The sequence below is a fragment of the Convolutriloba macropyga genome, chromosome 10 (genome assembly GCF_964194025.1).
Source record: "Convolutriloba macropyga chromosome 10, txConMacr16.3, whole genome shotgun sequence".
NCBI classification, from domain to species: domain Eukaryota; kingdom Metazoa; phylum Xenacoelomorpha; order Acoela; family Convolutidae; genus Convolutriloba; species Convolutriloba macropyga.
The window spans coordinates 21,533,230-21,547,087 of record NC_134477.1 but is presented as its reverse complement, the minus strand read 5'-3'; the positions used below and the strand labels follow the sequence as shown (position 1 = coordinate 21,547,087).

General features: G+C 32.7%; 1 protein-coding gene across 4 annotated transcripts in view; it reads right to left on the bottom strand.

Moving 5' to 3' along the window:
• Positions 1 to 13,858, bottom strand: part of LOC142348821 (solute carrier family 7 member 14-like) — a 144,860-nt gene that overhangs the window by 104,882 nt on the left and 26,120 nt on the right. For all 4 annotated transcript variants that reach the window (XM_075400346.1, XM_075400347.1, XM_075400348.1 and 1 more), the window contains one exon: positions 4,498 to 4,705. In XM_075400346.1, the coding sequence (XP_075256461.1) occupies positions 4,498 to 4,625 (128 nt within the window). In that variant the 5' untranslated portion in view covers positions 4,626 to 4,705. The remainder of the gene's footprint in view (positions 1 to 4,497; positions 4,706 to 13,858) is intronic.

Here is a 13,858-nt window from a genome sequence, read left to right as displayed (position 1 = left end):
TGTCTGGGACTGTTTTGTCTGTTCACCGTTTCATGGCATATTTTTCTTAAAATTATCTGAATCCTAAAATTGTGAAAAATTAATCAGCTCGTAACTTTTGCCCAATGCCTTCTATTTGATGCGCAACTTTTTTTTACATTTCCAAGAGAGTGAGAAAAGCTAAATTTTTGAAACTAGCTGCTGTTGATGAACACGGATAGAAGTTCGATCACTTTCATTTACAGTTTTTGGGTCATTAACTTTTTAGCCGGTCAGTTTTTGAGTAATTTTGGTTTTATTATATTTTTGTCATTTCCTACTTTTAAAGCTATTCATATCCCGTCTTTCCTGCCATATTTACAATAGTTGGTTTTGGACCGCAATTGTTCCAAATTAATATGCAGAGTAGACATCGGAATAAACGTTCATGTCCTTTTCTGCAGAGGCATTTGAGTTGGATAAAACACAGAGTTGAATTTATAACTATGTCTTAATATCACGGCTAAAAGAAATAATTTGCAATTAAAAGTTATCAGAAAATTTAGAAAAAGAATCACACACGCCGAGATGACCTCAACATTTCCCGTGAGCAAAATCTGAAAGTTTTATGCGAATTTGTAGTTTTTTTGAGTTTGTTCATTCCTTCAACCATGGTTAAAAGGAAACCAATACGATAAGAGCTTACGGAATCTTAAAGCACATCCGAGAATATATTTGTACTTTTTTTCGATCTGGCATTGAAAAGGTAGAAAAAATCGGTCAGACACTATGATTTTCTACGTGTAAATAACTGTCATCAAAAATTGTAATGCCAGTCATAAAATGCGTAAGAATTTTTTCCATTTTCCCATTGAAATTTCTCTCAAAAAGAGACAATTCCAAAATTTCAACTGGTGATGCAAACAAGTGGCCTATATTTTCAGTACCAAAAAAAAACATTTTCGTCCTCAGATTCCTAGAGTCAAAAACCCATAGTAGATAGAAAGTGGCCTAAAGTGCCACTATATCATTTATGCATGGGCGCTCAAACACAATTTTATTACAACCGCCATGCTTAGATTCACATGCTTAAATTGAAAGCGTTTTCTTAATTGAGTTACAGCTTATCCCGCACCCTTCGTGCCGTGCGAAATTTTATAACCTTCAACAGCTCAATTTGCGACAGTCTCAAAATCAATTACGCAATTGTGCACCCATCTCAAGTAATGCCGCCGCACTGGGAAGTAATCTATTACGCAACACAATGTGATTACGTAATCGAAGAAGAAAAGGAGACTTGAACACATGAAAGAATTGTAGCCAGCAGGCTGATAAGTGAACATCAAATCTGTAGTCGCTTTTATCTCTTTGGCTGTTACCTTGTTGAAGGCTACAAAGTCCCAACACCCCCCCCCCCCCCCATCACCCCCACCACCATCAACCCCTTTCTGATTCCTAATTTTCCCAAGAGGGCTGTTGCGTGGAGGAGAGGTTGTCGGGTACACCTGGTCTTGATTGGAGGGTGAGATGACAGTTAGAATAGGATGCTGTGTGTTGTATACAGAATTTGAACTTGTGCCTTTATAGCCTGGGAAAGATTATACGCATACTTGACGCAGACGATAAAATATTTTGTATCACATGCGGAGTATTAGGGGAAACGCAGCTACGCTAAAAATAACAAAAATTGTTCTCTAAGGTCTGCATAGGTCAAGAGTGACGAATTTGATCACTTAAAAAAGGGCAGGTGTTTGGTCTGGATAATTACACACGTCTGTCTATATATTCCCTAGCTTTAGCAACTAAGTTACACGTGTATACGATCGCATTTTATTGTGACATAGCAATTTGAGAATAAACGAAGAGAATTTTAATAACAATAATATGAGTTAACAGGTTGATAGCTTGTCAACAACCACAACATATTATTCATCTTGTAGCGTATTTTCGTCCGATTCAAATGAGCACTTTCATATGCAGATAAATTTAATGAATCCCGATTAGAAATTCATAAAGCAAAACTAAAAAATTGTAAAGAAAAACATAAATGGAAAGGATACCATTTATGTTTTACATAAAAAGCGTTAACCAGTCAAGTATGGCCAGGCCTCTAAATGCATTTCAGTACCGGGCCAGTATAAATTTAATTCCTCGTCATTACTGAATTATAGACTGACTCATGTCACTTTTTTTTACTTCTCAGACTCGAGTTCAGTCTGATTTTACAATGGTTAGACTTGGGTCAAGTGCAAAAACAAATTTCCATGCGGGGAGCAACCCCACGATCTACCACTCTCTAGACGTTTGCTCTCCTTTCTGCGCCACCATGACTGTTGAAAGTTTCTCTTTTGCGCCGTTAATATGCATTTGAAAGAAACAAATTTCAAGCGAGAAAGCGGGCAAAAAATATTACATGGGAGACTTGCATTTACAATCACTCAGTACTGATTTACAGTTGGAGTCCGGTACGGGTAGTCAAAGGTTATGACAGAGCTCTATTTTCAGCAAACTTAATTAGATTTACACAACTTTTTTGAAAGAATTCGCAAAACGGTTGAAGCTTCTTATTTTGCTCGTTGACAAAAAAGTTCATCAAACATGATTTTTCATTTAAATTTGCATTTAAAAATGTACCAGACTTATTCAACAATGACAGGAATTTGTTTCATTATTTTGCCTTCACAGATGTTTGGAAAAATGAGGAAAAACGATGTACCTAACTAAATTTCTCGTGGTTTAACATTGTGACCATTTTTGTACCTGCAACCGAAAATACCAATAAATTTCTACGTTTTCTACGTCATTGACAATATCAAAAAGAAACGCGTGGGCTTTGCGCAACACTTCTAAATTATTTATCGGCAAAAACTTAAACAGAAAAATTTTTGGATATTTTTGCAAAATGTTTAATCAGTTACCATTGCGCCACTTATTTCTTTCATAAGGAAATCCTCAAGAACTTAGCGCAAAATCTTTCTCTAAAAATTGTGTGACATGATAAGTGAGCCTGTAAAAAACTTCATTTCTTTTTTCATGTAGCAGCACTGTTGTAAATTGCGGTATTGATTTCTTAGCATTTCTTCAAAAATTGATTGATTTTTATGCAATTAATATTTTAGGAGATAAGATCAAAAGTTTTTCACAATTATATTGGGTCCCTCCGTTGTTGAATAAAAAACAGAGTATCTGAAAATATCTTGATCGCATCGACAAAATTGACTTGATTTGATCTTCAGATTTTATGAATTAAATGTAAAAGAATCCATCAACAAATGCTGGTTCGTTCTGCGAGCAGAAAATGCTTGCAGGAAAAATAATTTGCATGTGTCCGATAAGTGTAAAAAAAACTCATATTCTTCGGAGGAAAAAATTTGATAGTAATGAAGAGTGAACTCACTCAAATTATCAAAAAAATGCCAAGTCTGCAACCTGATTGCTGATAAATATTTTTAAATATTCGTTTCCACCAGTCAACGTGTTCGATCGAAATAATTGGATTTAGGATCACCAGTAGTCAGTTTTAAAGTTTTTCAAATACACATGCTCGCTTCAAAAAATAATTACTTTTTGTTTTTTTTATTACTATTCTCATTGAAACACAATATTTTGCGTCAAACACTCGATGTATAAATTTTGCTCCCACGATAACACAACATGATGACGCAGAAGCCATGTCGTTTGTGACACAAGAATAAAAAAATCGACGGTCAAAATGTGTTTATACTTTTAAACATTAGCTAAAACAAATGATGCACTTTATTCGATTATCTGATATCGTCTTGCTTTTATGGCCTCAGTTTTCTGCAGAAATCTTCGTAAATTTTGGTCAAAGATCAAAAGTTTTTTAAAATGAGCAAATAAAAAGCGCAAAAATCTTTATAAAACCCATTTCATTTTTTCCTGATTAATGGACAATAAAGTCAAATTGTATTTAACTGAAGTTTTGGAGCCCCTTGAGCATTTTTAGTGACAAAATTTTATCATTGAAAAAGTAATACCAACGTTTTTTTTTTCGAGAACTGTAGAAGCTGGATTTGAGTTGACAAATTACTTGGTTATTGTACTCATGGTCACAAAAAAGAAAGAAACCTGTTTTGAAATCACCGAACAAAACCCTTCTCAAGATGCTTTTAGTTATGACATCAAAAATAATTATAAATGTTCGGGTTTCAGATGTTTTGTTCAGAAATTTAGGTAAAAATGTCAGCTAACGCAAAAAAAAGGGGCTAAGGGGGCAAAAAAGTGTGGGAATAAATTCAGTGCAGTTTAAAAATGGCCGTACACATTTTAACCGTTCTTTTATCAATTGAACAGAAAAATAATTATCGGCTTTTGTGATGAAAAATAAGTTTGTCTGAACACGGGTTGCAGTTCGTACAGGAATCATGCTAATCATACAACGAGATATATCGTTTGTATCATTTGTAAGCAGCGATCATAACAGGATTATAAAAGTGAGAGGTGATGTGATATATTTTGAGTTAATTTAGCTCGACCAGGGTATTGTAAAGATTATAAGATTAAACAGGGGTTGCTAACTTGTTGAACTTAGTACTGGCATTCAATGGAGCTTCCTCAGCAACATCATTCATCGGTTTCTTCCTCAGAAGTCGACTTCTGATTGCACGCACTCCCTCAGAGTTCAAAGCAGAAGTCACAGCAGCCATTCTCTAATTGGCCTTTTCTTTGTTTGCTTGCTTGTTGTTTGTTTGTTTTTTTATGCTCCTGACGTCACACTGTGATCAAACTAAAATCAGCAAACGTTACCCGTATAAAGTGTTACTGGTTCAAACAAAAGGCCGTATTAGAATATTGAATTCTGAAAATTTCGTTGAAAATGAGACAGAAGCAAATCATGAAATAGGGTTTTGATATTGTCAGATATCTAATAGTTAAAACAAGTAAACAGCCTTGTTATTGGTAACGGCTCAAGTGAATGAAACAACGTGAGGTTAACAGGGTCGATTTCTCTCATTTATAGACATCATGATTTACTAAATGAAAATCATTTTATTTACCATCATTTAATTGCCATCTTAATCGCCTTAACCTCTGTATGGCTATTTTTGTCTAGAATTTCACTGCAAAGAGAATTTTCAGGAAGTTGCCTTTTTGGAAAAATAGTTCCATCCTTTTCTACCCACAATTTCAGGCAAATTAGCCTAATTTTTGATCAAATTTAGTTAAATTGTTGGTTGGAATTCAACATTAACGATAACTAGCAGGCTTTTTTGTGTGTAACTCTGAAAACCAAGTACCTTGCCTTTTTTCCATGGCTCTATATCGTACAGAAAACAAAAAAAAAGTTAACGTCTTTTGTGAAAAAATTTGCGAATAGTTTTCAGCAAATTTCTACACATTTTTTAATGAATTTTTAACCCTTCACTCTCATCAAACTTTCACAAATGTCCATTTTGCTTTAAATATTTGTTTAAGTCTAGATAAAAAGCGAGAGAAACATTTGAGATCTGTCTATTGATAGTTAATGGTAAAAATTTTTATATTCAAATTAATTACAAAGATTTTTAATTATCGAACCTGATAAAATAAGATAAACTTTAGAGAAAACTTAAACAACAGAAATTCAATTGTTCTCAACTAAAAAGCAGATAAAAACTGTTAAAAATGGAACTTATTCAGCAGTCGAAAAGAGCAAAACAAAAAGAAAAAAAGCGGCAACGTTCAAAAAACCATAGAATTATTTAAAACAAATAAATTCAAAGGTAAAAAAAACCATTAGCTTTAAATAAAATTTCTTTATACACATACCTAAAGGTCTTCAAAGGATTCATTTTTGATAACACTAAACTATAAGACAGGACAAAAACAACTAAAGGTAAAAAAGTACAGAAAAATTTACAAACTCTTTAAAAAAGCAAAGTATCGAAGCCATTAACGTCATCTGCAATTATCTGAAAATAATAATAAATATTCTTCTAATTTTTATAAATATTATTGCCGTTAAAATATGACAGAATATTTGCAGCTATGCATTTCGGCCTCATTTGAAATCAATTGGACTTGTTATTAAGCGGAATATTTTAAAAGACAACAAAAAAACTTAATTTTACCACTGACAAAGTTTTTGAGAAAACGCTTGGTGTTCAAGATCTAAAATATCACCTGTAACATAAATTCTATAAAAAGGTTGACGTTTAAACCTTAGGAAAGCAGATAGCACAACTCAATGGTGAGACTAATATTTAGGTTGACAAAACAAACAAAAAAGGAAAAGTTCGAAGAGTTTTCTAATAATCATGAAAATCAGAATGCGAGAGGAAAGTGTCGAATACAATAAAAAATTAGAGTATTCATCATCACCATTGTATAAATCTCTCAGTGTTGTGATAATGTAACCTAAAACAAAAATTTAGAGACAACTCGAAGTATAAAAACAGTCAAAACCAGTAGCTCTCAACAAAAACCATTAAACACGTTAAACTAGAAATTGATTGAAAGCCAATGCGATCATTCATTGATCGGAAAAGATTTAATGACTCAAAAAACTTCAAATAAAGAAAAAACACAAAAACTTAATATAGTAGTGCCAGAAGAAAGCGGCAAGGCCTTAAAACCATAAGCTGATCGCTGACAACATTTTGTATATTCTCATATAATAACTCTCAATATTGTTATAAGGGTAAAATTCATATTGTTTTACGGTAAAAAAAGATTTCAAAAGAGAACCACAATTCTGAACAATTATCAGAAAATCACAAAAAATTTGTGAAAACTCGTGGCACCAAAGTAAAAAGCAACAATCAGAAGATAATATCTCTAACCAAACCATTACTGAGTCACTAAGCAAACTCAGCCTGTCGTTAGTGATACAGGCCTACAAGTTCACAGAAAAGAGTTTTAAAACGGTCAACGTTCAAAATTTGCTTTCATAATTTTGGAGGCTGAAGAACCAATAGGTATGCCTTCAAAGCACTAGGTAGGTTCTATTATTTTTTTCAAGATAATAATTGCAATTTTAACTATGTTGTTTTATAGGACTATAAATGCAGCAAATATAGGCAAGAAAAAAACAAAAAGCAGATAAACATTATAAAAACCCTGAGCAATGATTCCTTGAAAACAAAATAAATGTTCATCGGGACCCATTGCGTAGAAATATGGTTTTCATTAATAGAACTTTGGCTCTAAATGTCACAAGAAAAACGAAAAAAAATGTTAACATAAATTCAAAAATCAGCTCGCCAATAGAAATTGGGTCATTTAGATATAATAATTCCCCATGATGACAAAAATAGATTTTTTGCCTCTCGGAACACAAAATTATTCCTTGCTTTATTGTATAATACAATTTCTTAAGTTTTTGACACCAAAAAATCAGAAATTTTGCAAAAGTTACAGTGAGATTGAACAAGATCATACCCAATTTTTATCTGTTTTAAAAAAAGTTAAACCTGGATAACTCTTCAAAAAAAACAGGAAATTCGAAAAAAATTCCAGTTTCAAATCACCCTTTCACGAATTAATGTTTTGATATTTCTTAATAATAATCAAATTGAGGAGTTATACTGTAATCAATCCGCCGCACATTTTTTTCTGGAATGTTCTTCCACAAAACGTATTTAGCGGCGGAAAGTAGATTCCACTTTTGAACTTCGAGTTTAAAATTGAAAAACTTTGACTGAATTTTCCATTGTGGTCCCACCTTTTCATCCTCGAAGTTTGTAAGTTTGAAGTTTGTTACAAGAAGTCATTAATTTCTCAAAGGGTTATCAAAAACTTTTGGAATCAAAATTGTCACTAATGCAAAATAATTTGGACTTATAGGGCCCGTGTGTATTTACAACACGTCTCAGGAAATCATTTGATAACAGTAATCATATATTATGTACGTATATTATGTAAATTGTGTTTCGTACTTAAAAGTGACTCAAGTTTTCCGCGTCCGGTGAAAACTCAAGTACTCAATTACTTCCCTGTTGTTTCTGTTTCAGACTTCAGCTAAATAACTTGATCTCTTTCGCAATAGCTTGATAAAAACAATGTTTGGTGCGAAAACAAACATTTCTGAAATATCATTTTTGACATATTGATTTCTGTTATGTTTTCAAGTGCAAAGGTAGAATTATTCTGTACCACGCACAGAACAAGCGAGCCTACTTGTTGTTTCCCTTATATGTTAACAACGGCTCAACGGACACAAAAATACAAGCTTAGGCGATATCCGGTTTCGAATACTCTCATGCAAGTTGCAGGATATTAAAACCGATTACACTTATTAATCCAAGTAAAACTACTAATCTACCATGACTTTTAAAGAAATAGCTTCAATTTGTTTAATAAGATGAAAAAAAGTTTGCCTGGACCCATTTACCTCCATGAAAAAGAATTTGTGTCGGGAGTGAGTTCAGAGTGAGTTAAAAAAAATATGGTTGAAGTTACAAAAGTACACCAAATTGGCCGACTTTATTTCCCCTAGTGATGAGCGCCCCGTCAGTTCTGAAATTTATCTTGTGTAAGATCTGACAACTTTCTTAAGGAATTGTCTTATAAGAACTGATAAGATGATGCATCCCCCTTACAAGATCTTTTCAGACGGCAGATCTTACACGACTAAAATTCTGAGTAAGCATCTTATCAGATCTTACATGATAAAAGTTCCGCCCTTTTTGTGGGCGGAATTTTTATAAAGTAAGATTTGATAAGATGCTTATTATGAATTTGTATCGTGTTAGATCTTATAAGATTTCGTAAGATCATGCAATGTCCTATAAAATCATATTACAGAATGCATATTCTGAAGGAATCTTATAAAATCTTACACTAAAAATTCTTAGTAAGCATTGTTTCCGATCCTACACGATAACAATTCCATCTTATAGGACCTTACGCAATAAAAATTCTTAGTAACCATCTTTTCAGATCTTACAAGATAAAAATTCATACTTAAAAGATCTTACAATTAAACACACACACACACACACACACACACACGCAGTTACACACAATTAAGCACATCAAGACACAAACACAAAAATTTACACCAGCCTTCAAATAGACAAACGATTGCGCACACACTAAAAACATACTGACGGAATATTTATCTTATAAGTTTCCAATAAGATTCTTTTAAATCATAAATTCTTAGTAAACAGCTTATCAGGTTTTACACGATAAAATTCGGTTTATCAGAACCTCTACCTTTTAAGGCCTGTTTATATTTTTTCATGAGGCCTGCTAAGCGTCTTATCATATCTTGTGCAATGAAAGCTCAAACTTGTCAGAACTGTTATCGTGTAAGATCTGATCTGATGCCTACTACGAAATTTAGTGTCAGATGATACCAGATCTAACACGATAAAACTTCTTTGTAAACATCATATCGAATTTTACCAAATAAAATTTCCAGAATCACTGGGCTGGAATCAAAAATTGGAAAATACATGTAAAATGATTCGAAATATGCAAGAATCCTTCGAGAAATGTGTCTTATAAAAAAAATTAAAAGAAACTTATTCCATCAGGACATGATAAATATACGAGTTTGTGACTTCAATACATTTTGCGAAATTCATAGGAAACTAGGAACTTTTAGCAACATTGCAAGATTCTTGCCAAGTTTTTAGGGCCCCTACTACGATGAAATGCAATGAAAACAAGACAATCACTAATGCAGCAGCTCAAAAAGTCAGAATCTTTATCGGGTAAGATCTGATAAGTTGCCTAATGAGATTTTCTGGTGAGTACAATCTTAGAAAAATCTTAAATAATTGAAGTTCTCCGTAACCATTTTATCAGATCTTACACGATAAAATTTCAGAATCACTTAGGAGAAATCAAGAGTTTATTGCATTCGATAAACATACGATTTTGTGAATTCAAGACATTTTCCAAGCTTCGTAAGAAATTAGAATCTTGTAAGAACATTGTAAGCTGGTAATTATTTCTATTCTAAATCGTGAAATTCTTGATGTTGCTATCTTTTAAGAAACATTCACAACAAACATTGATTCATTCCTGCTTTAGATTCAATTCCTGTTGTATTAGTTTTACGGGACTCCCTCTGAGATTAAATGCAATGAAAACAAGACAATCATAAAAGGAATAAACTAAAGAATCAGAAATTTTATTGTGTGAGATCTGATAAGATTATCACTAAGAAATTCTGTCCTGTAGAATCTTACAAGATCTTACAGGATAGAGGATCTTCGTTGTCATTTTAACAGATATTACACAATCAAAATTCCGCAATCACTTAGCCGGGATCAAAACTTGGAAAAACAATGCAAAATGATTCGACAATTGCAAGACCCACGCAAGAATCCTTAGAAAAATCTATCTTATCTAAAAAAATTAAGCGGAGTTCATTGCATTAGGATATGATAAACATATGAGTGTGTGACTTCTAGACATTTCTCAAAACTCTTAGAAACTTGTAAGACCATTGCAGATTCTTGCCAACCTTTCTATTAATAATTGTCGAATTCTAGTTGTTGCTCGATTTTAACAATCATTCAGAACAAACAGTCTTTCATGGCTGCTTAAGATTCATCCCCTGTTGTATTAGTTTTCACGACTTCTTTTACAAAGAAATGCAATGAAAAAAAAACAGTCATAAATGGAGTAGCTCAAGAAGTCAGAAATTTAACCGGGTAAGATATGATAACATGAGAAATTCTGTTGAGTAAAATCTTACAAGATCTTAAACGATAAAAACTCTTCGTAGTCATTTTATTAGATCTGACGCAAAAAAAAAACAGAATAACTGAGGCGGAATCAAAATTTGTAAGAATAATGCAAAATTATCAGAAAAATGCAAGATCGACGCAAGAGCCTTTTAGGAAATGTATCTTATTTAAAAAAATTAAATAGAGTTTATTGCATTAGGACATGATAAACACACAAGTGTGTGACCCAAGGACATTTCTCAAATTTCTTAGGAACTTAGATTCTTGAAAGTAAATTGCATGATCCTAGTCAGATTTTCTATTCTAAATCGTGTAATTCTTGATCTTGCTAATTCTTAAGAAACACTCACATTAAAATTTCATTCATAACTCATTGAGACTTACCACTGTAATATTAATTTTAAGGAAATCCCTCTACGATGAAAAGCAAAGAAACCAAGAACATCTAAAAAGTAATGGCTCAAATGTCAGAATTTTTTTCGAGCAAGATCTGATAAGATGCTTACTAAAAAATTCTGTCGAGTAGTATCTTACAAAATTTAAAAGGATAAATATAAGTTCCTCGTTAACAGTTTAACAGATATTATACAATAAAGATTTCGCAATCACTTAGCCAGAATCAAAACTTATGCAAAGAGTTTCGAAAATTGCAAGACCCACGAGAGATACTTTCAAGAAATGTATCGTATCTATAAAAACTAACCGGAGTTTAATGCATTAGGACATGATAAAGATACAAGTGTGTAATTTTAAGGCATTTCTAAAAATTCTTAGGAACTTTTAAGAGCATTGCAAGAATCTTGCCAAATTTTCTATTCTGATTTGTGAAATTCTTGCTGCTGCTCAATTTTAACAATCATTCACAACAAACATTTACTCATGGCTCCGTAAGCTTCATACACTGTTGAATTAGTTTTAAGGACTCCTTCTACAATAAAATGCAATGAAAACAAGACAATTATAAAACGAATAACTCAAAAAGTCAGAAATTTTATCGTGTAAGGTCTGATAAGATTCTTACTAAAAAATTCTGTCCTGTAGAACCTTACAAGATCTTACACGATAGAAGTTTTTTGTTAGCATTTTAACATATCTAAAACAATAAAAATTTCAAAGTCACTTAGGCAGAATCAAAACTTTAAAGAATAATGCAAAATGATTCGAAAATCGCAAGATCCACGCAAGAATCCTTTAGGAAATGTATATTATCTAAAAATATTAAACAGGATTTGTTGCATTAGGACATGATCAACTCAACATACGGGTGTGTGATTTAAAGACATTTTTCAAAACTCTTAGGAACTTAGAATCTTGTAAGAACACAGCAAGATTCTGGTCAAATTTTCTATTCTAAATCGTGAAATTCTTGATGTTGCTCATTTTTAAGAAACATTCACTGCAAACATTCATTCATGGATGCTTGAGATTCATCCACTGTTGTATTATTTTTTCAATACTCCCTCTACGACGAAAAAAAACATGACAATCATAAAAGAAGGCTGGTATCGATTTTATATTTCAGCTGTACTGCAACGTTTTGCACGAATCTTAGAACCCCAGTCAACAAACATTCACAATAGCATGTGTTTTTTTTTAATTGAACATATGGAAGAATTAGCATTTGAATTTTTTTCGCTGCATTCAAGCAATTCTCTAAAAAAGCGTCCCATTAACTGCATATTTGATGCGATCTCTTTGTTGTGAAATATATTTATTCTCTCCTCTATTAACTGAATTTTTTGCCCATTTATTCCGCTTCCCCGGTGAATCATTTTAATTTTATTGTGTGAAACAAACAGTTTGTTCAGGACTCATTCTCTGTGCAGAAGTATGCTATTTTGAACGCAAAAAGTTGACGCAATCGCTTTTTGTAAGAATTACTCAAATCGAATGAAACATGAAAAAAACCTCGCTGGTTCTAAGTAAACTTAGTGGCATTTTTTTTTACATGCGGTGAAGCACATGCGGTGAATATTGTGCGGTGGATAGCATCAGTGTACGCTACCCTGAGGTTGCCTTTATCATTATTTAGCTTATTATGTCATGTATCTAGTTCAATTATGTAACTTCACAGCAAGTACTAAATTTAGATAACATAATGACGGGTTGAGAGCGGATTGTTTCCTAAAACGCATGTATTTATTATTCCGACCCACTTTAGGGGGGGGGGGGACTATATACCCCAACGGTTTTTTTGTTCAATCTGTTTTTGCCGATCGAGATATTTATCGAGGGTTTTGTGTGGTGTCTTTATAAAGCCCGTCCGGCGTAGAATAAATAAGAAACAAACTTTTTAATTGAGTTTTTTCAACAGAGTTATCGTGGTTTAAAATTCTGTGAACATTGAACATTTGACTGAATTTCGTTCATTTTGATCACATTTTCCGTAGTTTTGCGCATTTTTTGCCCATATTTGCTAAGCAATTTGTCAAAATTGGTAACGAAAGTGCTGCTGGGCTTACTAAAAAAACAAACGAGTGTTGTTGAACTGCTTTATTCAATTTTTTGGCTAAAATTTTTGCTGATTTTCCTTCAAATTCAGACTTTTTTATCAAAAACGAAACGAAATAAACTTCTTTAGTCCAATATAATTGCGTTTACTGGATTAACAACTCCAAAAAAATGCTGACACAATGCTCCTTATCTAGTTTTTTGTGGATTCTTTGAGACTGTTCTTGAATTAAAGTGCTGTTTTTTTGCCAACCTTAATTGATAATTATGCAAAATGCATCCATTGCTTTAGATATTTTGACTTTTTGTCGACATATTCATATGGTAATTGGAACAATTAGGTAGTGCTAAAAGAGGAATGGCCACTACCAATGCTGGTTTTGGCTTGTTTATTAAAGTCCAAAAACTTCTGATTGTAATCAGTCGTTATTTTTTAAATCGTTTTCCCATTATTCGCATTTTCTTATATTAAAAACAGAATAGAACATTTCAAATTAAAGCGTACTAATGGCAAGCCCAATTGGCGTCTTATGGAGTTTAATGGAGAACTTTCTAGTGTTTTAGTCGGAAATTTATGGCGCTTTTCAATTCTAAAATACATTAAAAAAAATAAGGGATTCTTGAGCTTCGCAGCTTTGTTCTACTTCGGCCAACTTTTAGTTTAAGTTAGGTAAAGACTGGTCGCAATTTGTTTCTGGTTTTGCTGCTTCGATACAACGAGTTTTCGTAAAGATTTTCGATGCTTGGACTCTTTCCCATTATTGAGCTTCATTATCTTCTCTTTTTACATTATTGGCAGATCA